This window comes from Podarcis cretensis (genome assembly GCF_951804945.1).
Source record: "Podarcis cretensis genome assembly, chromosome: 2".
NCBI classification, from domain to species: Eukaryota; Metazoa; Chordata; class Lepidosauria; order Squamata; family Lacertidae; genus Podarcis; species Podarcis cretensis.
In genome coordinates, this window is record NC_137171.1 from 58,695,169 (window position 1) to 58,718,663 (window position 23,495).

The window sequence follows — 23,495 nt, forward strand, 5'->3', positions numbered from 1 at the left end:
GGTGCCGTTTTCCTCTTCATCACACTAAGCAGGAAGTTAGCTGTCATCTCGGTGATCCAACAGTCAGAATCCTGCAGAAGAAGGGACACGATCCAGGGCTGGATTGGGAGATGAAGCTTCTGAAAAGTTGTAGAACTTGCGATTTGCTTCTGAGGGACAAGGCTGCTGGGCTTGCATATATGACTTGTTTATGCACGTTATCAACCTTTAAAAAAAGTGTGTGTGGAAATAATGTAAATAGAGGATTAGTTTATGAGTGGTTTTTGGCAATGAAAGTTAAGTGGGCTCTCCATGTTCAAGCCAAACAAATGAGTATCACCTCCTGTAACTTGCTATGAGTCTTCATAAGTATCTGGCTAGCTGAGACCAAAAACAGAGTGCTGAACTAGATGGCTTGGAATGATCCAGCAAGAAAATGCATATGTCCACAAGTGAAAGTTTTCAAATAAAATGAGGGAGCAGGCCATTGGAAGTCAGAATTTTCTACGCCTGAGAGAATGACACAGCTAATGCGTAAAGCAGAGGAAGGAATGCATAGAATGTCATTTCCCCTGCTGGATAGGGTAACCTAGTAATCTAATCAGCAGGTTGTGGTTATTTAGAGACTCTGGAACCGCATATAACATCCAAAGCCTGGCAGGATTGACTCAGCTCTTCTTCCAAGGGAAAAGGGGAGAGCACAATGCAGCTTGCTGTTAGGAGGCTCCTTGAAGAAAACCTTTGAAAGAACATTCATCCTGAATTTCTTTTTGGAAGAATAAAGTTCTCAGCCCACATTCCTGCAGTTATCTGCCAGGCCTAATAACATTAGCTTGCTTACTGGTGGTCTGCTTTCTACATAAAGTAAAATTACTGCCAACACCGGGGCTTCCCTTACCCATCCCTGTGTGTGGCACCTGGGCCGTGCAAGGTCCACTGCCCCCACAGCATGTCAGGTCTTTATAAATGCCTATGGCTCAGTTGTTCAAGAAATATAAAAAGGTCAAACATAGTTGTCATTCTGTTGCACACATAGATTTTGAGGAGTACCTTGGGACGGTTATAAAAACATTCTTAGATGCTTAATCATCTTTGGCAAGTTTAGTTAGTAGATGTGATGAACCAGGCTCTTGCCTACAAAATCTCACTTTAACAAATGTGCTGGCGTTTAAGGAGCCACAATATTTTATTGTTTTTTTGCTGCAACAGACTAGCATGGCCACTCTTCTAGAATTTTTATATCTGTGCAGCAAACTTACTCAGTGCCATTAGGCAGGCGTGAGCACTCAACCCCAGGCCCCATTTGCTATATGAGGATAATAATGCTGGCCATCCTTACAGGGGTGTTGTATACTGAAGGAATGCATGTGGTGCGCCTTGAGCACTAAAGCGTGTTTTTTAAATAAATGCTGATTATTATATTGTGACTGTTTGCTAACCTAGAAGGACTTCACCATAATTTCACACGTTATAGGAGCAGCATGAAAGAACATTAGCCTCTCAGCTTGGTGCAAAAGGGGAGGAGACAGGCTTTACTAGCATCATTTTACAACTGACAGCTTAAGTATCCTAGAAGAAGCCTGGTGATCTCTGCCAGGTAACTTGTTTACTCCCGATTCAGTGACCTAGGCTCTGGAGTGCAGTGCATGCTCATGGACGTCCTACACCTACAAGCGTTTCTCCATTTCAACTCAGTGCCGAGGAACTGGGCACACAGCATCCTGTGCCATTGAAGTGGCACAGGGGACTCTGAATTGGCACAAATAACTTTGCCACAGCTGGCAACAATATTAAGAAGTAAAAGTCTCAGTGGAACTTAGCAGAATTTTGTAGCTCTGAGTCTTGCACCCTTCAGGATATTTTTGCATTTAATTTGCCCCACAAATACTTTTTTGCAGGAGAGCTTGTGAGGGACAAATATCAAGTCCTCAAATGAATCTTTCTCTGCCCATTCTTAGTTCCAAAGAGTAGAAGCTGCTCTGTTAAGTATTTATTTTTTTAAACTGACCTGGTCAGCAAAACCCCATTAGGAAGATGCTCAGTTGGAATTTCAGCTTCATAAACTGTCTTCAAATCCATCTGCAGCATCTTTCGCTCTCCCTGAAATCTAATGGCCCTGAAGTGCAAGGCTGGTTTAATAACATCTGTTCCCCCTGAATTACTGGAGAAAAGTATTGATATAGCCATATTGTCAAGAAGTAATTTTAATCATGTTTTGACAGGGCAATTCTTTACCACAGCGTTGTCAGTAAAAATGTTTATGTTACTTCGCTGTTATTATCCTTCGTAGTGGCATGGTAAAACATTGCACATGTGCTGGAAATGAAGGCAGTGCTTAGGATTTTATGATTTAGTATTTATGGGAATTCCTTTGCGGATTGTCATCTTTTCCAAAGGATAATAGCATCCTGTGGTCTTGTCATCAAGTGCAATTTTCTCCTAATAGCTCTTGTGATTAAACCACAAACAAAACTATTTTCCACAGTTTTGTTCTTTCCTTCCTCATTCCTAGAAGAAGAAAAACGGTGTTGGTGGTGGTGAATGGTATCTAGTCATTGGTACCTTAGAGAACCCCTGCCCTGTATGTTATGATTTCTTATGGTGGCGACTTGTGAAATAATGTTGTACTTGGGGATTAAAATATGCTTATACTGCTTTTGTTATGATGAAACCAGGCGTATTTTGGAAAATCTGAAAATGCACAGAACCAGCAGAAAAAGAAGGCCTTTGTTGTTAGGGTTTGCCAAATCAGGACCCAGAGGTTATGTGGGTGGTTTTAAATCCCCCTTTGCCGTGAGAAAAGAGGTAGCCAGAGCTGCTTCTGCCTGCTTGTGTTCAACCAAAGGTGAACCGTTCTGGAAGATTTACTAATGCCATCTTGGTAGTCAAGATAACCCCACAATTAATTGGTAGTTGTTGCAGCAATGAGCTCATATATGTTTATACTCACTTGCTTTGATATAAGTTAATGGGCTTGCTTTGATGTTATCCTTATCTGTGGGCTTGGGGTGCTGGGCTCTGAGCCCAGAAAAGGGGAACTATCTGTCAGACTTGGGTATTTGCCACCTATGCCCTCATCTGGGCAGGTGAAGCAACGGGAAGGCCTAGACAAAGTGACGTTTGCTGCTTTGTGTATAAAGAATGTACGCATGTTTGTTTGTTTGGGCATGGACAAGCCATCTCCTTTCTGTGGTGTCCATCCCACGTCTGCAAAGGCTGAGGGTGCTTACCTTTTTCCTCTCTCTTGAGAAGTACATAGAGCTAATGCAGGAAGTTGGAAGAGTTATTGGAAGAGCTCAGATTAATTTTACTGGATCCAACGTTTACCTGCATTGCTTGGAAATGTAAGGCATGTGTGTGCATGTGCACGCTTTCTCTTTCTATGTCTCTGTGGGAGGGGCCCCCCATCCAGGAAGGTGGGAGTGAAGGGATCGGAGGATGGTACCCATGACGCGTGCTCAAAAGTCCTAATGTCCACATGGGCCTAGAAAGGTTTGTAATATATGACTTGTGCAATTTGGACTAGATGTAGTGCCATCTGTTGCTAGATAGCAATATATAAGGGAGGAGGAATTGAGAGTAGGTGTAGTAAGGATCAACTGCTCCATTTGTGCTGCATAGCGTATCACTGTAGTTACATCCAGCACAGTTAGCTGTGGTGGTGTGTTCACAGCAGGGTTTCTGTACAATTGGTGTGTGAATCTCTGCTGCCCTTAATATTCTTTTTCTCTCAATATACTTGGTTCAGTGGACAGTAGGAAAAATGCTTTGAATTAACCAAGGAGACTGTTCTTAAAAAATAAAGGAAAGCATAAGAGTTCTAGGAATAAGTGTTCCTAGAAATAACTTGGGCCATGTCTGCATTACAGTTTATATGGAGTGCAATCTGATTTCCATGCACATCTGACCTGTGCACAGATGTGCATTCACCCTTATGCACCATAGCAGAGAGTTAATTGATGTAGATGCAGTGGGTTGGTATGTAACATGGCATTTGGCATACTTCTTCCTCTCGGGAATCATTTGTTTTGCAAACGACTTCCACACCTGCATGCAAATACTGTGAGAGGGACGCATAGGCTTTTTTGTTAGTGTTATGTAGAAACAATACCACTTACCGTGAGCTCTGACCATTGAGATATTTGCACACCCACCCACTTTGTATGTACCAGCGGAAAGAGTGGTAGTGATAATGTGCAACACAAGTGAGGCTTTGAATAATTGGAAGACAGTTGGCTTGCAGTATGGACATAAATGAACTGAAGTAAAGATTAGCTTCTTCGATCTTAGAGATTTGGTGGTGATCTTGGGGTGTGCACCTCCCTCTCTCCTGTTTGAATATGAAATTGGGTTTGTGCCAAAAAATAAACCTCCAGAGTGGTTTCTTGTGCTTCTGGAGTGTGCTGGGTCATATCCTGATGTGGATCCTCTAGTTTAAATAGGCAGTGGTTCATTGGTTTGGGCACTAAAGTACTGTAATAAAAGGTCATGGGTTGAGGAGAATTGTGCCAAGGTGCCATCTTTAATCAATAGTGTCACCCTCTCCTCAAGGTAAATGGCGTTTCCATGTGCTCTGGCTTCTGTCACGGTGTTCTTTTGCGCCAGAAACGGTTTAGTCATGCCGGCCACATGATCTGGAAAGCTGTCTGTGGACAAATGCCGGCTCCCTTGGCCTGAAGTAAGATGACCGCCACTCCCCATAGTTGCCTTTGACTGGACTTTAACCATCCAGGGGTCCTTTACCTTTTTTTTTTACCTAGTTGCAGAAGCTCAGTCGGAGGCTAGTCTTTTAACCCATTTCATACAGGAAACTTAATCAGGAGCATAAATTTCTGGGAACAGAAACTTCTCCCTCAAACCCTTCTGAATGTCAGTCCTAAAATCTTGGTGAAAACCCTTGTAAATGTTATTGACTTGGTGAAATCCGCATGATAAGCATTTTACATTTCAGTGGCTTGTTGAATGGAGCCAGCCACCATGTGGTTCAATTTTCAAACCATTACCATGGGGCTATTGCTTGTCCAAGACTACATCTTCTCTTAGCAAAATAATTTCCACCTTTTATTTGAAATCAAGTCAAAGATCGATGCTGGTGGTTTCTAAAGGGGTTCTCCCAAACTTTTCATCAACTCATTTGCTCCATTGGGCAATTGGCTATAAGTAAGTGCTGACCTTGATCCAGATTTAGATGCATGGTATCCTTGAGTTCTCCATGCCACAGTGATGGACATTCCTTAAATTTGTATTTATTGTAGAATTGGTTTGAAAGTTTTGGTTTCCACGAATTCTGCATGATTAAAAATAAAATACACCCAAGTGGCAGAGGGATTTAGAAGAGAAGTGTTACTGCACCTTAAACTGCAGTGGTTCAGTGATGTTCTTTTTCACTCTTTAAGCCCCTGGTAATTCTCTTGTCATTAGGCTAAGTATTCACTGGTATGGTTGGGTTAATGCGATGTGTGGATATCCTGAGATAACAGTGATTTGGTGCCATAATGAGTTTCCTGAACAGTAAGTGTAATATTCACTTTCTTTTGTTACAGATGGAAGAGAAACGGCGAAAGTACTCGATCAGCAGTGATAACTCAGACACCACTGACAGTAAGACCTTTAATTCAAGGCTTTGAACAAGATAACTAAACGATTCACCTCCAGCAGGGAAAGCATTTGAATAATTACTTTGCAGACAGCCGGGGAAAGCTACATTTTACTGGGTAGTCCCTGAACAATAAATTGTACTTGGGGATTGCTTTTCAAAATATGCTACAAGACGTTAATATCCACTTGCATATCTGGCAGTGGGGTGCCTTTTGTCTGATCTAAGTGTCCTTCTCCTTCTGTGAATAGTGCGCAAGAGGAAGCCATAAAATAAAACTGATTATAAAACTTTGACTCAGACAAAACCCTTATTAGACAGCACACTGCAGCCTATCTTCTCTCATAACAGCTTAGTCTGGGCTTCAGGAAGGAGCAAGTGTTTGAAATAAACTTAACTTTAAAACCAAAGTAGTCTTTGGCAAGGCTGGAAGCTATCTGATGGCTACGTTACAGGAACAAAAACTGAGGAAGACACCAAACACAAGGAAGCAAAAAAGAGGCGAAGCCTCCAAGTGGTGCTTAGAAGTACAGCATTTTAATTGAAAGATGCAACATGGTCAACACATTTTGACATATGACTTCTTCTGTGTTCAGTAAAGTGTTCTGTCTCCAAGCATAATTTTGAGTACTGTATGGGAACTGTTCTGGCTCAGTTTTCCATCAGTAAATTGGCTCTTAGCACTTCAAGGGCAGAATGTTTGTTGGCATGAAAACAAACTGTAGGTGGTTAAACTGGGCATATAGTGTAGGAATTAGTTTGGGATGTGCTACATGAACACAATTTACTTTAGTGTGCAAATATTATGGACTCTTCTCTGTAACTTCCCATGCTCAGTTACCTTTAAACAAGCTACAAGATGTGGCATTTAAAACCGTGTGACAATGTGCAGCTACTGTCACTTCCTGGAAAAGGAAGGTCATGGCTGTGTTTACAGTTACTCTGCAGGAGAGCATTTGTCAACAGTTAAAACATCACCTACTGCATAAATACCAAAGTCCAACTGAGATAAGGTGGTGCAGTTTAATACTGTGATTAACAATGCTTTAACCCCTCAAGAGCCCTGAAGCTCTCCTGAAAAGTTTTTTTAGAGGTTTATTTTTTAGGGTTAATTAAAAGCCTGGTGCTGAGAGGAAGGGGTGATAGTTCAGGGATAGAGCATGTGCCAGGCAGGCAGAAGGTTGAATGGCTGGCATCTCTTGTTAAAGGATCTCCAGTAGCAGCACTACCTGGGAATTGAGTGCAGCCTTCCCCACTGGTGCTTTGCAGTTGTAGTTAGACTCCCAACTCCCACTCAGTCAGTATTGCAAATGGTCAGGGACGATGGGAGGTGTAGTCCAGAGCCTCTGGAGGCCACCAGGTTGGTAAAGGCTGATTTAAACAAGACACTGCCAACTGAGTAGACAGTACTGGTCTAGATGTTCTAACTCAGTAAGGATCAGCTTCATGTGTTGTGCTTTGCCTCTTGAGTTAGCCATGTGAGGCTGGATGATTCCACTCTTGGGATCAGACATTTCCTGGGGATTTTCCCTTGCTGACCCAAACTTCTAGGTTGAGTTTAACATTTCTTCCACGTTTAACTTTTTAATACAGGGGTGTACACATCCAGGACTTGATACATTTAAATGCAAAATAAGAACAGCATATTATTACACATCTTTCATTATGTCTATACACATCTTTATACGCAAGTGTCTTTCTTAAAAGAATAACCAACCACCTCTTAGAATAGAGCGTCCAAAAGCTATATGCAAGTACAGGACTGTGATCTGCAGTGTTCTTTAACTCGTGTAAGAGTAACAACACAGTACAAAAATTGGCTTGCATTTGGTTTTGGGTTAGATTTCCCCACACAGATGTTTTCAGAATAGTATGCATGGGTAGGCCTCAGCATGGCCTATATAGAACTACTTCCATAGCCTTTTACCCCTTGAGGTAATGTATGTGCATCATTACACATGCCGGCATGCTGGCAAAGAGTTTGTCTACCCATTCAGATTTATAAGTGTCAGACTCAAGGAGGAGTTGACATGTGGGAGGGAAAGTTTGCCCTCCTGACCCACAGAATAAAGCAAGTTTATTCTGAACCGAGAAAGCCAAAAGAGATAAATGGCAGCATAAGGTTCTATGTTATGATTTAATTGGAACAAGTCAAGCAACAAGGACCTTTTTAGCCTGCGGGGACTTTTACTGCAATGGCAACAGCAGCTTTCCCCCCCTCTTTTTTTTTTTTTTTTTTTGCAGACTCTCTGCATGGAGAGCCTTTAAAAAAATGGTAAAGGTGTGATCTCTAGCACTTGAGAGAGGATCAGAACAGAGCTTCTGCATAAACTATTTAAAGCAACAGCTAAAAGAGCAAGTTTCTGTGGCCTTCCTCTAAATAGCAGAACCACATAACAATGGATGGTTTTATCAAATACCCTGGCTGGCATCTTAAATTGGATTAGAAGAGACTTAACACAATTAACAACAGTTTGTAATCCTTGAATGTCTGCAACCTGTAAAATCCACTCATTCCGTGACTGCTCGTGTGAGTATTCAGCACCTCATGTGAAGTACACTTCAATGACCAATAAAATTAAGGCTTGTTGATGACACTTGAGTTGCTACAAGGGCTCTTGCCGGGCTGCTTCATTGTAGACCTCACCATGTCTAAAAGCTGCCATTCTTGTCACTTGGTAAAGCACCTGAGGGAGTTGCTCTAGCAAGGGACTCCTCCCAGGGCCATAGGAAGCTGCCTTAAACTGAGTTTATCTATATTGATCCATCTAAATCAATATTGTCTACATTGATTGGCAGTGGCTCTCCAGGATTTCATGCAGGGCTGTCTCCCAGCCCTACCCGGAGACGCCTGTGGGGCTTGAACCTGGGAAATGCTTGCAGTGATGGAGCAATCTGCTTAGCCGTGTTGAATCCTTCACTTTGGGTCTGCATAGGTTGGCTCACAGTGACTGTGATATATGATTAGCACAGGGGGGAAAGTAGGAAGGAATCACCCAACAAAGAGTTAGAGCTAATTAAAAACCTCAGCTTTGTTATTAGATTTCCACTAAGGTTTGTCCACTCTTATTAGGCTTAAAGCTACTAGCCCATAACTGAAGCAACACTTGATGCTTCACCTGGATTTGTATTTTCTTAAGACCCAGATGCTTGTCCAAATTAGAAGCATTTGAAGTACAATAGCTACACAGGATATTCAAGAGCATCATTTAGGACAGTGGTTCTCAACCTGTGGGTCCCCAGATGTTTTACTACAACTTCCATCATCCTTGAGCTCTGACCTTGCTAGCTAGGGGTGATGGCAGTTGTAGTTCCACAACATCTGGGGACCCCAAGGTTGAGAAAGGCTGATTTAGGAGAAACCTATATTTCCAATCAAATAATGCATCTAGCAAAGAGATTATTCAAACAAGAGGCAACAGGAGCAAAACAAAGCTGCTGGCCTCACGTAGAACCAGTTTATATACCTCTGCTAAGTTTCACCTAGTTGCTTTATCAGAAGTTCTGGTGCATTGAATTATTCTCCTCAGCAACACAGTTGGTGTTCAGATTGCAGTCCATAGGTCCTGAAGAATCTTCAACAAATGAACTGTAAATTTCTTGTTAGACACCAGTTAGATGGTGATTAGACTTTTCTTCATGGAACTCTTGCTGTTGTTATCTTAATGAATTTTGTTTTCGTTTGAAGGTCAGACAACATCAGCTTCAAGATGCTCCAAAATTCCAAATACAAAATCCGGTTGGTCAAGACAGAAGGAGAAGAAACCCTCAGAGGTAAGTTGCATTTCATCTTTCTATTCAGCCTCCGTGTCTGGCAGAGTGAGTGTGTGTGTGTGTGTGTGTGTGTGTGTGTAGGTTTAAATACAAAAAGTAATGATCTCAAACCTGAAGTTAAGGGCAGCACTTGACACACCAGCAGAGATCAGAGACACTAGAAGAAAGCCCATATCTCTCTCCTTAGAAATACATAAACAATTCTAGTGAACTCCCATCTGAAGATGCAGAAAGCACACCCAGCACCATTTTAGTGCAGGCCCAGAACTCTGCTTCTCATAACACCTCTCCAGCTAACAGCTGTAGCTGGGGCTAGATCTGGTCCGAGGAATTACAGCTATATGACAGTTCCCAGTTGAGCTTTGCTAGAGCTGTCTGTCTAGTTGCTGTCCTTGGTCCTGCAATACCTACTATCTGTTGGCTTTCATTGCACTTTTGATCCAGGTAAACCCCTAGTTCATCCCAAACTTGAGTCCAAGACAAATGAAAGCCTCTGCAGACATTCATTCACTGTCATTTGTATTCCGGTTCCACTTTTTGCCTTGACGTGGTAAAACCTTTATTACATGTTTACTCCTTGATATGCTTACATATGTATATATTTTAATTTTGCACCCTGGTGTGGAGCTGTTGGGTAAGCTGTGACCAAGCAGAAGGCATCCAGAGTTGTGGTATATGACCATCCACAGAAAGACTTGGGGACGGTCCAGTAAATGGCTTTCCATAGAGCTCACTAAAACCTAGGGCTAGCCTTGAGCAATATCGTTTGTAGATGATGGAATGTTACCATCCTTGCAGCACTCATGGATCAGTCTAATGTGTGAATGAGCCTGACACAGTGGGAAATGCTCCAACAGACTTCCATATGGCTTCCAATTTCTTTAGCTATTTTAAGACAATAGCTAAATTTGACTGGATGACGAGTATTCTCAGTAGACCACAGTTTAGAGTTATCCTACATCTCCCAACAAAAAGCAGTTTGTGTGTGCATTTGGGTGGTGCCAGTTTTAACTACAGCTAAAGATGCAGTTCTGCACTAGTGGCGTTTGGGATGAAGACTCCACATAGTGCAGGGACGAATGTATTTTGTTTATTCTAACGTTCATTGGCTGTGTTTCCACTGAAAACTTTGCTTAAGGCAATGCACAATAAAATTAAATTCACAGAATAAAAGAAGCAAAACAGCAAACTACAACTCAGCAGAGAACAAAAATCAAATTCTATACATCAGTTACATTTTTTAGTTTCGCTGCCTGGTACTTGTGGTGAAGAACAGCTCATTGGACAAGAAAGGTTAGTTATACATATTTCTCTAGGGCCCCAGGAAGTGTGTGACACACAGTACCCAACAGAAGAATCAGATTCCTCAGAGATGAGGTGAATCACTCATCACAAGCTGAAGGAGAAACAGCCTGGCCCTTTCAAATGACAAATCAGGGTTGGAAAACTGTTCTCTTTGGTTGCCTGAGGTGTCATTCCCCATTGCTCTAGCAAATACCATTCCTTTCCAAAATACCACGTCTCAGGAATTATGCCTTTGCACAGACTGAGAACACACATTACTGTAGACTGAAAACATGAATTTTGTTGCCATGTGGGAAGAACTGGCTGTTCATGATGAACAGGAAAGAAGATATAACGGGTGCTTTTAACACATTTATTTATTGTGGCTACACCTGTATGTGCGGTTACTGAGATAGAAAGGAATCAAAAGCATATAGACAGGGTTGAATAACATGGCCTTGTGGGATCTAAAAAACATTCCCTGTCATAGCACTGGTGAATCTTCACTGTAGTGTAAGCATTATTAAATATTTATTTCTAAATTTTAGAATTTTTTTTAAAAGTACTTAGAATTAGACAGCACTTTCAAGCACTCCACATACAGTGACTTGGATCCCAAGTTGCTCCTCCATTCACACCAGGGAGATGGCAGTTTTTGACTGCACCCCCCGTCGCAAATCATCCCCAAAGATTTCACAGTCCCCAGGAGCATATTTTCAGGGGACATCAGAGGAAAGCTGAGGCATGAAAGCCCTATGATTGTGAACTCTGTTGTGATCCAAGCAATTACAATGAATGTGTATTATCAGCCCTGTGTTGCAGATGTGGGTGTTGAGGCTGTGAAGCAACCAATCACTTGCCTAAAGCTAGACATTAACAGCGGATGTAATACTCTGGGACCTGCTGATTCATAACTCAGTCTTTTAGCCACTCTGCCACATTGACTCTCCAAATGAGCTAAGATGCCATCTCTGGCACACTAAAAAGCAGCCCTGGATTCTGGAAGGCGTGAGATCCAAGATGAACAACCCTAGGACTGTCCCTCTTGAGGCCGTGTTCTAGTTCCATCTTTGAGCTGAGATGCCCTTCTTGTTTCCTCTAGATAGAAGCATAGGCAGGAAAGATAAGGAATCAAAGGCATTAGTGCAACATAGTCATTAGCTAAATCAAGAGTGGTGCTTATTATGAAAGGCTGTGTGACAAGGGATTAGCTATATGCATTTGCAGTGCAACTGGAAAAACGAGCTTCTTTGCAGAGGAAAAAACCACACCAAGCCTTTTGTCAACACTGAGGTCATTATGCAGCATTATCAGGACACCCAGCAACAAGCCTGAGGCCCGTTCCAAACAGTCAAGGTAGCTGTCATGTATTTGTGGAGATGGTGAGACTATTGTAATTGCTTGGAGTCCTAACATAATATAGGCTTCTGCTTACATATGTGTTAGCAATGTGGTTTACAAACGTGTACCATAATGGCTCTCCTTTGGCAAGACAATATATATATATATATATATATATACACACACACACACCTTTTGAGCCTGAAGATGTATTTGAGTGGTGATAAAGCATAGTGAAATCGTAGTATGGATGGAATTGCAAGGCTTTTCACTGTTCACCTGTGTCTGTTCCTCTTCAGGAGCTGGCTAGTGACATATACCAAGGGAATATGTATGTAAAGAAGTACAACCAAGGGAATTGGGGAATACCCTTCTTTTGTCTGCCACAGCACAGGTTAGCCAGATACAGTGGTACCTTGGGTTACAGACTCTTCAGGTTACAGCCTCTGCCAACCCAGAAATAGTACCTTGGGTTAAGAACTTTGCTTCAGGATGAGAACAGAAATTGCGCGGTGGTGGGAGGCCCTGTTAGCTAAAGTGGCACCTCAGGTTAAGAACAGTTTCAGGTTAAGAACAGACCTCCAGAATGAATTAAGTTCTTAACTCGAGGTACCACTGTACTAAAAACAAAGACTGTACAGTATGTGGTTAAGTGATCTTAAGTGTGACAACCTCTTTTGCCCTTTTCCAATCCTGCAAGATCTCTGTCATCACCTTCCCATTGTTCCCTGAGTTTCTGGTTCCTGGCCTCTGAGCAGCGTTCAGATCTGACCTTGCTGTGTTTGGGATCCATATTAGCTGGGAGCTGCCAGAAATTGTCCACTGAAACTATCAACTTAATGTAGCCATTCAAAGGGCAAATGGCATACTAAGAACCAATAGTAAAGAATATATAATGCCTCATTTACAATTATATTCTGCCTGCCTTTTGAATATTGAGCACCATTTTTGGTTGATGTCTTATGGAAAGGATTTAGTAGACTTTGGAAAATAAAGCAGAATAAATTGACCAGGAGCATGGACCAGGGGCCTTAGATAGCAAAAGGGAGAGATGGATGGTAGTACTATATCTTCATAGTACTGCTCTATAGCAAAAGTGAATGAGGAAATGCTTACTTAAACACACAGGTTTTAAAACAGATGGAAGGAGATACTTTTACACAACTCACTATTAACCCACAGAACTAATTATATCGGGAAGGAGTGAAGGCTAACTTGCAACCAAAAGAGGTGTTTATATTTTCACAGAAGTGCATCAGTGGTTTTGACCAAGATGTCCAGAGGCTTGGAATGTGGATTAAATTCTGCATAAGCCTTTTGTATACCTCTTCTGAAATTGCCAATACTTGCTGCTTTCAGTAAAAGGGTTGAAAACATCAATCACTTTCTAATACATAGGATTCAGAACAATTATTTACAATGGGGCCAGCTCTCCAACCACACACTAATGAGAACAACACAATCCTATAAATGTACTCAGAAGTATGTCCTGTTGAGCTCTATGGGACCTGATCCCACATAAAGACGTGTAGGATTGTAGCCCTCAGTGCTTAATCTAGGTTCCAGTCCCACATCCAAGCTTAAGTGAAAGTATTAAGATAAAAGCCAGTTCATTCCCATGGCTCCAAGTCCCTATCTAGCTGCCCATGCTGGTCTTGGAACTCACATTCCCATTTCTTGCCAAAAAGGTCCTGAACTTTGAGCAAAACAAAGCATTGCAATTCAAATTAAGCATGTTTATGAAAAATGGCCTTATCTTCTAGTTAAAAGCAGTTTTATTCTTTGTTTTACTTTTAAAGTCCAAAACAGAATCAAAAGCTTTAGATCTCAGCCAGAAGCAGATTTCACACAAACACAGAAAAGTTAACCAAAGAGGAAGGAACTCTGGTGTTTCCCAGGGACGCTTAAAGCAAGCTAGGTGTCTAGCAGCACCAGATTTGCCAATCTGCAGCTGCTTTTAAAAGCATTGGCTGTTGGTGGAGGGTTTAAAGTGCCAGTTGAATTCTAGTGAGATTGGCTAGAGCTTTTGTAGGTGAATAAAACAGCCTTGAAATGGATATAGAAAAATTAATAGGAAAGCAAGTGAAGAGGCTGATGGGAAGAGAGAAAAGTGAAGTGGTTAGATATGAAGCAGAAGTGGTTTTGTGCCAAGCCAGTGAAAAGCAGCACATTATGGGAGACGGAGAATTTCAACAGTTGCAAAGGGGTCTGACAAAACTGCTGACCATTATCATCTTCAGGTTTCTCTTGTTTGTACGCGTCACTGGGGTAATAAAGTTGAGTCTTCAATGCAGCAAGAAAATGGCTTCTAAAATTATATTCCTCTAGATTAGGGTCCAGTGGAAGTCTGTTTATGGTGGTGAAGTCCCGCTTGTTTCAGCACTTTGCAGAGCATATAGGCACTTCTCCTGGTAGGCATGTACTTACTGTAGACTGCTAGCCACAAATATGCTTAAACTGCTTAATTGATTTGACTTCCCTGTATTTAAGGCAATTTTATTGCTTGCAGAGTTCCTACTTGTTTGGTCCTGTTGGTCAGCTGACTTTCAGTTGGAAACCAGACAACGGTGGTGGTGGTGGGGAATCTTCAGAGCCCTATTTGAAGATGCTGGGGATTGAATCAGGAAACCTCTACCTACAGAGCAGATGCTCTGCTACTGAGCTACAGTGCTTCATGTGTAACATCAATTCATGGATTCCATTTGCACCCATCTGCCCTTCCACCACATGCATCCATAAGGGAATGCCTTGCAGAATGGTAGTTTCCTCCAAAGTATAAATGCAAGTAGGCCTGAAAATGATCTGCCTCTACTCACAGTTTGAGGACCGTAAATTGTAGTCCTGTAGGGCCAGTGAGTAGAGGCAGATCATTTTCAGGGACGCGGGTGGCACTGTGGTCTAAACCACTGAGCCTAGGGCTTGCTGATCGGAAGGTCGGTGGTTCAAATCCCCGCAACGGGGTGAGCTCCCGTTGCTCGGTCCCAGCTCCTGTCAACCTAGCAGTTTGAAAGCACGTCAAAGTGCAAGTAGATAAATAGGTACCTCTCCGGCGTGAAGGTAAGCGGCTTAGTCATGCTGGCCACATGACCCGGACAAAGCCTGCTCTGCCCCATTAAGCCCCATTCCACTCCCTTTCCTGGTTGCCTCTGGGTTGCCGTGATGCGTGTGTGCACAGTTGTGCACATTCTAAATGTGTGTGAATTGGTCCTTGCCTGTAAACTGTTTGGTTTAGTATGGAATATACTGACCACAACACCCATGGAACAAAAAACCCCATAGAGTGTGATTCATCTAAATATCCTGCATAAGGGATTCCACTTGTGCCATGGAGTCCCGTCCCCCCACAGTCCCCTTCTGAATTTGGCTCTGGGGAACACTGGGAGAATCCTCAGGACAGCATGCAGGGGGAGGAGCAATTGTTCTGTCTGGCCAGCTGAAAATTTTGTGCAAACAGACTGATCGCCTCAGCTTGACATTGAATTCCTTTTTTTTTTATATAATAATATTTATTAAATTTTGTATAACCAATAAAAAACATACATAATAACATAATATTTTCCATTATCCACATTTCATTCTCAACTTTGGACTTCCTCACATCTCTTGTTCCTGCTTTCTAAACATAAATTTTACCAGCAAATTATTAACTTGATTTAGTTCATATAATATAATTTTCCAATATTTAATGTCTCAAATTTTGGGGTTAACATACTCTTATTGAAGCTTAATCATAAAATATTAATTGTCCCAAATTTATCTTTTCATCCTCCAATTGAATTTAAATTTATATTCTTTATAACTAATTTGTTGAAGCCATGTTTTTGTTAATCTTACATCTTTCTTAACAATCATACAATTTACAATATTTTTGTAGATAGTCCTTGAATTTCTTCCAGTCTTCCTCCACCAGTTCTTCTCCCACGTCTCGGATTCTGCCCGTCATCTCCGCCAGTTCCATATAGTCTATCAGTTGCATCTGCCATTCTTCCAGTGTGGGTAATTCTTGAGTTTTCCAGCTTTTAGCGATGAGTATCCTTGCTGCTGTTGTAGCGTACATAAAAAGCTTGACATTGAATTCCACCCATAACGTTATGTTTATACTGAAGGAGTGTTATACTGGCCTTCAGGGCAGATTAGTCAGAACAGATGTTTCAGATTGGAGTGTTATGCTTTGGTCAGTTACTTTGGAGTAATCTCAGTGGCTTCAGTATACGTACTCTATGCTAAAGACTCTGCAAATCATAGCCTTAGGCTCATTTTAATACTCATGCAATAGCATGAACTGAGCATAAACAATTGTTCCAACACATTAATGAGCCTTCTCAGTGTGAGAACTACACAGCCTGCATCAGTGTCAGATTGTTCCTTTATGGGCAAAGTCTACAGCTGATAAAGTATTCAAATTAAGCAAATTTATGCAAAACTGTCTGATCTGCTAATTAAAAGCGGATCTAAGCAAGACTTCCTTCAGTTTACTTAAGATGTCTAAAATGAAAATGATCACTTCTCCTAAACATAGTTGCTTGGAAAGTAAATCTCACTGTTTCAGTAGAACTTTCAAGTAAGTGTGTTTTGGATCAGGGCTTAGAGTCTCATTTCAGAATATGGCAGTGTCATGGATTGGCTAGAAATAATGATACTTTGAGAAGTGGCTGATTGGTTCTGCATTGATTGATTATACAGTTTCTTTTAGATTCTGCCGGCCTTCAAACCATTCATGAAGTTAGTGCCCAGTTGACCTACTCTTGCTTGGTAATTCCAGAGCGCAGTCCATTAGGGTCTAATCTCACTGGATTTTAATATTCTAGATTGCATTTTCTGTGTCTCTTAAAAATAATATAACATCTAGTTGAACTTTTTTTAAAAGAGCACTTCATATTTGGGCAGGTATAGCCATAGGATGGCTTCCAACTCTGACTATAAGTTGCTTATGAAAAGCTAGACGGCAGCCTTTATGATATTTGTTTATGATTATTCTTGTAATCTCAGGTTCACACAAGCAAAGTATTTCCTCGGCCTTGAACTGAAACCTGTGATTGGTTGTTTGAGCTCCGAGAAGTAAAGAGTCATGCTGGTTGGGTTATCTTTTGTTATGGCTGTGGCTAATATATGGGGCTATTGCTTCCTATTGATTCAAGGCTTTTAATTCTTCAGAAGTGTTTAAAAAGAATACCAACCCACTTTCCTAAGTAGGCAATAAATAAGAACCTTTGCAAATAGCATGTTGAAACACACTTGTGGTGATTTGATTCAGCCTCTGCCAGTCTCAGGAGCTCAGAGGAGTGGAAATGACATATATTTCCATTGAGCTGATTTTTAATGACAGTATTTATCATGTTAAAGCAGTAGCCGATGCAGAACCAATAACTCAGAAGGACAGATTGCCAGTCCAGCACCAGCAGCACTTCCTAATGCAGGGTTTCTTACTGGCTTTGGAAGTTATAGATGTTTGCTGTAGGTTCTTTGGGAACGGGAACTTTTCTCTGGGTGAATGAATTCTCCATTCACAAACTGTGTGAGGCAAGAAGAGTTCCGAATGGATGACACAGAGCTGATGAATGGCACCACAGGGGCACCAAGTATGGGGTGCTCTGGGTGCCTGAGCACCCACCAAAATTTTGTTGTGGGTGCTCAGCACACACACCACAGGGCCCCCACACAACTTCTGAGGTCGTGCAAGGCCTTGGACAGCATCTCTGAGGCCTCAGAGATGCTTTCTAAGGCCTTCTGAGGTTTCAGAACCTGAAGTGGTACCAGAAGTCAGGTTCCAAGGCTGGGGGGGGGGGGGGGCGGGTGTGATGTCATACACTGGGCACCCATAACCTGGGGCCCAAGTTGGCTCCCCTGGTACACCATAGGCTTTATTAGAGCAACCAGTTGGCAATTCACCCATCAGTCAGTACAATGGCCCTAATCCAATTAAAGTTGGTGGTGCCAAAGTCCCATTGAAACCAGTGGATAAAACACATGGACTAACTTAAGTCCAGTTCCTTTCAGTAGAACTTAAGGTCAAAGGGTTATATCCAATGGAATCCCCTCAACGACAAAAGGCTTATTGATCCAGTGGCAGCAAAACACAGAAGGGAAGTGGTTTGAGCTGATTCCTCCTCTCACTGACAGTTCTGCCTGACCTCCCTTTGTCTCCTCAGCCTGGTCCTCGGACCCTTGTCGGCACAAAAAGAGTCCACGAGAATATCCTTGCAGAGTTTTATTCTTAAAAATCTTTGTGCAAAACACAACTGAACAACTATACACACCAGCACCAACCAACCCAAACACCAGCCTCAGCAACCAAACTAACATTTCTCACTCTATACAACTTTGTGCAGGCCGCTGAGTCATGCTGACCCAGCTTTATTCGCATTAAAGAAACAGCAGCCATTTTAGCCGTGACAGGTAGTGCAAGGAGGCTGCAGGATTGAGGGTGAATTGGCAAAATATACACTCCCTTCTCATTGCACTAATGGGAACTTCCACTGCATCAAACAGTTTTCAGCTGCTATCTTGGCAGCTGTCACCAACTGAGTTTACTATTAGCAGAATTCGCACATTGGAACTCCCAGATGATTGACACCAGGAGAAAATATACATAAATAAGAAAATCAGGGGAAACATAAATAAAATACAGCATCTTCACAGACAGGGAAAGAAAGGTAATACAATACAGTGTTGTGCGAACAATTAATCTATCAAACTTAAATTTATATGTGCATTCACATAAAAAAGATAATAGCATTGCTTCCTATGCTCTCTTTTCTCAGTTTTTTTCTAACACAAACTGTTTTCTGTTAAGACTAATACCTCAGACCAGAACATGTTCACACTATCCAGACCTTAGTTTCTGGCCACGTGTCTCCTAGTTTGGAAATGAAATGAAATGAAATCATACTGTTCAGCAAGGAATTTTTCCTTTGTACTTCTTTGTCCCCTTGGATACTTTATTTATAGGAAATTTCTCCCAGGAGGGCAATTTGCCATACAGGTAACTCTCAACTTACACACATATAACTTGTGCGCATTCAGCTTGATGTGCTCGACAGTTAGGGGAGGGGGAAGGAAAGGGGGTGGGGTGTCCATGGAAAAAGACTTTGGCAATCCCACCTGCCATTGAACCCAGTGTGCATTGGCTTTACACGCTGTCCCCAGAACGTAACCCCCATGTAAGTTGAGAGTCGCCTATCCTATTCTAAGCTGATCAAGTGTCTTTCAGAATTTTACTACAGATGACCATGCCAGTGCTAACAAATACAAAATGATCCCTTTGTTTAAGTCTATCTCTTCCTTTGTGTATAAAAATCTGTAGAGCTAAATAAAGAAGAATGACTGTCTATTTAATTAGAACGCTCTCATTTGTGCTGACAAAAAGTTGTTTTATACCCCTGTCCATTCCATTGCTCCTCCTCTAGTGGTGTTCCAATTAAGTTCTCACTAGAGTCTCTGACTCCTGAGTGGAACCAAAAGAGGCATCAAATCAATATTTCACATGATAAAGAGACCAGGCCCTTTACAGGCACATTTGCATCTTTATCTATTTGGCTAAATTGGATTTATTACATAGTGGCGCTCCCCTTTTTTGTCTATGAACCTAACAGAAAAGACCTCAGTTGGCAACCCAAGAGCCAAGTGTGCCTTAATATTGGTTGTAGATAATGTTTTGCATAGAAGTCCAATAGAGTGTATAACTGAAGAGACTGTATAACTGATGAGGCTATATATTAAATGATCTGCTATTATATTTGAACAAGAAACGGAGCTGCAGTAGGATAACTGGGGCCATTCCCGATGCCAAGTGTCTCACCCATTTGGTCCATATTTTAAATGTTGTAGATGTATAAGCATTTTCGAAGAACTGTAAAGAACCAAAATTTTGTTTCCAGAATGGGAGGGTGCTGTGCTGTGTGTCCTCTAACTACATCCCTCATCCATACCTGTTGTTCATTCTCATTCTCTATTAGCAAAGGAACCATATGGTTTAGTTGACATGTTTCCAGTTCATAAGTTTATTTTTCTAGCCAAAAGCCATGACAAACTTTATTAGGCAATAGTATTAATAAAATAACACAGAACATACATCCATAATATAAAAATCCATATTATAACTAAGGCTTTGTGCATCTCTGACAGCTAAAATTCTGTTGTTTTGCCTTTTAAAAATCCAGCTTGCCAACACCCATAATGTAAGAGAGAAGTTTCCAGAGACACCAGCAAACTGAAATCCAGCTTGATTTCAGATTAAACCTCCAAATCACCACAACAATTTATAGTGATTTTCCTGATGCTTTTGCAGCCAGTGCATAGATGGCCTCTCTCTGTGTTACGAAGCTATTATTTTCCTTCAGAAGAAACCAAATCCTTTCTGCTGGGGTGTGCCTGCTTGCTTGTGTGAAAAGGGTTTCAGAAAGTGATCTCTTGGATCTCTATATGAGGGGCAGTCTAACAGATAATGAGTGATGCATTTTACCTGAGGTTGACCACAAATACAAAGTCTGTCTGAGTTTGTTATAGCGGCCATCCAATACTGCAGTGGGTGTCGCTTGGAAATGCAGCTCAGTAAAGGCATTTCTTCTCTGGGACGCAGGTGGCGCTGTGGGTTAAAGCCTCAGCGCCTAGGACTTGCCGATCGAAAGGTCGGCGGTTCGAATCCCTGCGGCGGGGTGCGCTCCCGCTGCTCGGTCCCAGCGCCTGCCAACCTAGCAGTTCGAAAGCACCTCCGGGTGCAAGTAGATAAATAGGGACCGCTTACCAGCGGGAAGGTAAACGGCGTTTCTGTGTGCGGCTCTGGCTCGCCAGAGCAGCGATGTCACGCTGGCCACGTGACCCGGAAGTGTCTCCGGACAGCGCTGGCCCCTGGCCTCTTAAGTGAGATGGGCGCACAACCCCAGAGTCTGTCAAGACTGGCCCGTACGGGCAGGGGTACCTTTACCTTTACCTTTAAAGGCATTTCTTAAGGAAACTGGTGAGAGCTCGGTCAGATAATGAGCTCTGAAATGCTCTGTTCTCAAGAGTGGATACCAAGGGGGGAAATTGGTGTTTCTAATTAGTTGTAGGTTCCTTCTGGATTCTATCTAGAAGAGCCAGTCCTTTCAAGTTCAAAATAGAGCTCATTTCTGAAAAATAATAATACAAACATCTTGACAAGCTGCTTTCCAGAGTTGGTTATCGCCCGATTCTATATAGCGCAGTACAGGAAAATGCTCAACAGGCACAGTAGCAATTTTAAAAATGAACTTCAGCTGAGTACAGTCCACTTTTGCCTTAATTGTTGGACTGGACTCTGTGCAAAGAAGAACTGCTCATATCCCTGATGGTAGAGAGTAAAGCTTCTGGGGGAAAAAAGGGGTGCCAGGACTGCCTCAAGCAAAGCCAAAATAATGCAGCCCAACTCTCGCTGGGGCAAAATTTCCAAAGGTGTTTGTGGCACTATCCAGACACTTAATTCCTGCCCTCTTCTGTTCCATCCTTTTCCCCTCATGGTGCCAACATCTGAAGCTGATCTCTTTGCCCAAATACATGGCAGAAGCAGTCATGGCTTCAAATGCTATTACCTTCCATAACTTCCATACTCTGCTTTCTTCTCCAGAAATTTGTTACATAGAGAAGGCCCATCTGTGCAACTAATTTCTGCTTGGGGGTGTCCTGATTGTCTTTTGCCCTGTGGCTACGGAAAGGCCAAATAAACTAAAGCCATAAAGCTGATTAACCGATCATATTCCTGACCAGTTTATCATTCTATTAAATTAGAGGTGTATCCCTTTAAACGTTTCTCATTGTTTGGAGAAGCAATTAACATCTTCCAAGCAGATCAGTGGAACTGGTGTTGCTAAGCAGCAGAACTTTAAAGATAATTTGTCAATTTCTACAGAAGGAAGAAAATAATAAACAGTCCTATTGAGAGAAAATTGCTCGTTTTCCAGTATGCAACTTTGCCTCCACCACCAGGTCTTCAGTTCACCATTGCTCAATTTATTCTTTATTTAGCTTCTATAAATAATTCGGATTTGTGTGGAATGATTGAGTCTTTTCCCAAACACTAATCCTAGATAATTTGAAACAAAAGGGGGGAAATGTTCAGATTACAGTCTGAGTATATTAGCTGTTGGTAGCTTTCCAGACCACTTCTGTGGTTTCTTTTAGGCCTTTTCTGCAGCATTCCATCACTTCTAAAGGGCCCTAGTTTGAACATTCATAATTTTGTGCATTTCCAGCTCCACATCAGAAGAAGTATCATCATCACTAGAGTGGTGGCACACTTCCTTGTCTTTGAATGTGGGAAGCTTATCTCTTCAGAGGGGCACTAAACAAGTGAGGTAGCAATATTACAAATCAAGGCTGTGCATGCCTTTCCATTTTCAAGGAAATAGTTGCAGTCATTTGGCATAATATTAGAACTAATCTGCTGTCTCGGTCCTGATATGAAAAGCCAGAAGAGACAGCTTGGGAGTAGGGGATGCTGGGAAAGGGTAAGTTAGTGAAGGAAAAAGCAGAAGCTTGCAACCTGTGTGGATGTTCAGGTAAGATATTTGTCCCAAACATCCATTCTGGATTCTACAAGCTCTCTTGAGCTTTGATACCCTGCGACTGTTGCGTGTTTTCCATTGGTCCTGGCTCACCAGGTAGCCAAAGCCTCACATACAGCTCAGTATATGTAAGCTTTTCAGCAAAGATGATGCTGCCAGAGGCTGCAGCAGGGGAGAACATGTGTTCAAATACAGAGAAGCCATGACCCCCATTAAAGCCATCCTGGTGACATAAAAAGGTAAAGGTAAAGGTACCCCTGCCCGTACGGGCCAGTCTTGACAGACTCTGGGGTTGTGCGCCCATCTCACTTAAGAGGCCAGGGGCCAGCGCTGTCCAGAGACACTTCCGGGTCACGTGGCCAGCGTGACATAGCTGCTCTGGCCAGAGCCAGAGCCGCACACGGAAACGCCGTTTACCTTCCCGCTGGTAAGCGGTCCCTATTTATCTACTTGCACCCGGAGGTGCTTTCGAACTGCTAGGTTGGCAGGCGCTGGGACCGAGCAGCGGGAGCGCACCCCGCCGCAGGGATTCGAACCGCCGACCTTTCGATCGGCAAGCCCTAGGCACTGAGGCTTTAACCCACAGCGCCACCTGCGTCCTATCCTGGTGACATAGAATGAACTAAATAAGTGGAGCCAGGTAGCTGCTGGAAATCAGTCAATCAAACAAACAAACAAAAACTCAAACCAACCAACCAACCACCACCACATTTCATTTTTATGGTAAGGAGCTTGCTTGCAAAACAAGATTCCTTTCTCATCCAGGCACATGTCAAGGAGAAGGTGTGTCCACCTGCTGCTACGAAAGAACCCCAAAGTGATTGATTTTTAATGCTTGATCTTTAATGCTTGATCTTCACTGCCTGTGTGCCTGCGGCATGGAAGTTGGGGGTGGGGAGTGAGTGAGTGAGTGAGTGAAGAGGGAGGGGGACTGCAATGAAAGCAGCAAACTGTCAGGTAGCTGACTGTCAATTAAGCGAACTGCTCTTCATTCATGACCTTCC

General features: G+C 42.3%; 1 protein-coding gene across 1 annotated transcript in view; it reads left to right on the forward strand.

The window, feature by feature from the left end:
- JADE2 (jade family PHD finger 2) overlaps window positions 1–23,495 on the forward strand; it is a 144,117-nt gene that overhangs the window by 12,154 nt on the left and 108,468 nt on the right. The window contains exons 2-3 of the mRNA XM_079968102.1: window positions 5,523–5,580; window positions 9,264–9,349. Of these exons, the coding sequence (XP_079824228.1) occupies window positions 5,523–5,580; window positions 9,264–9,349 (144 nt within the window). The remainder of the gene's footprint in view (window positions 1–5,522; window positions 5,581–9,263; window positions 9,350–23,495) is intronic.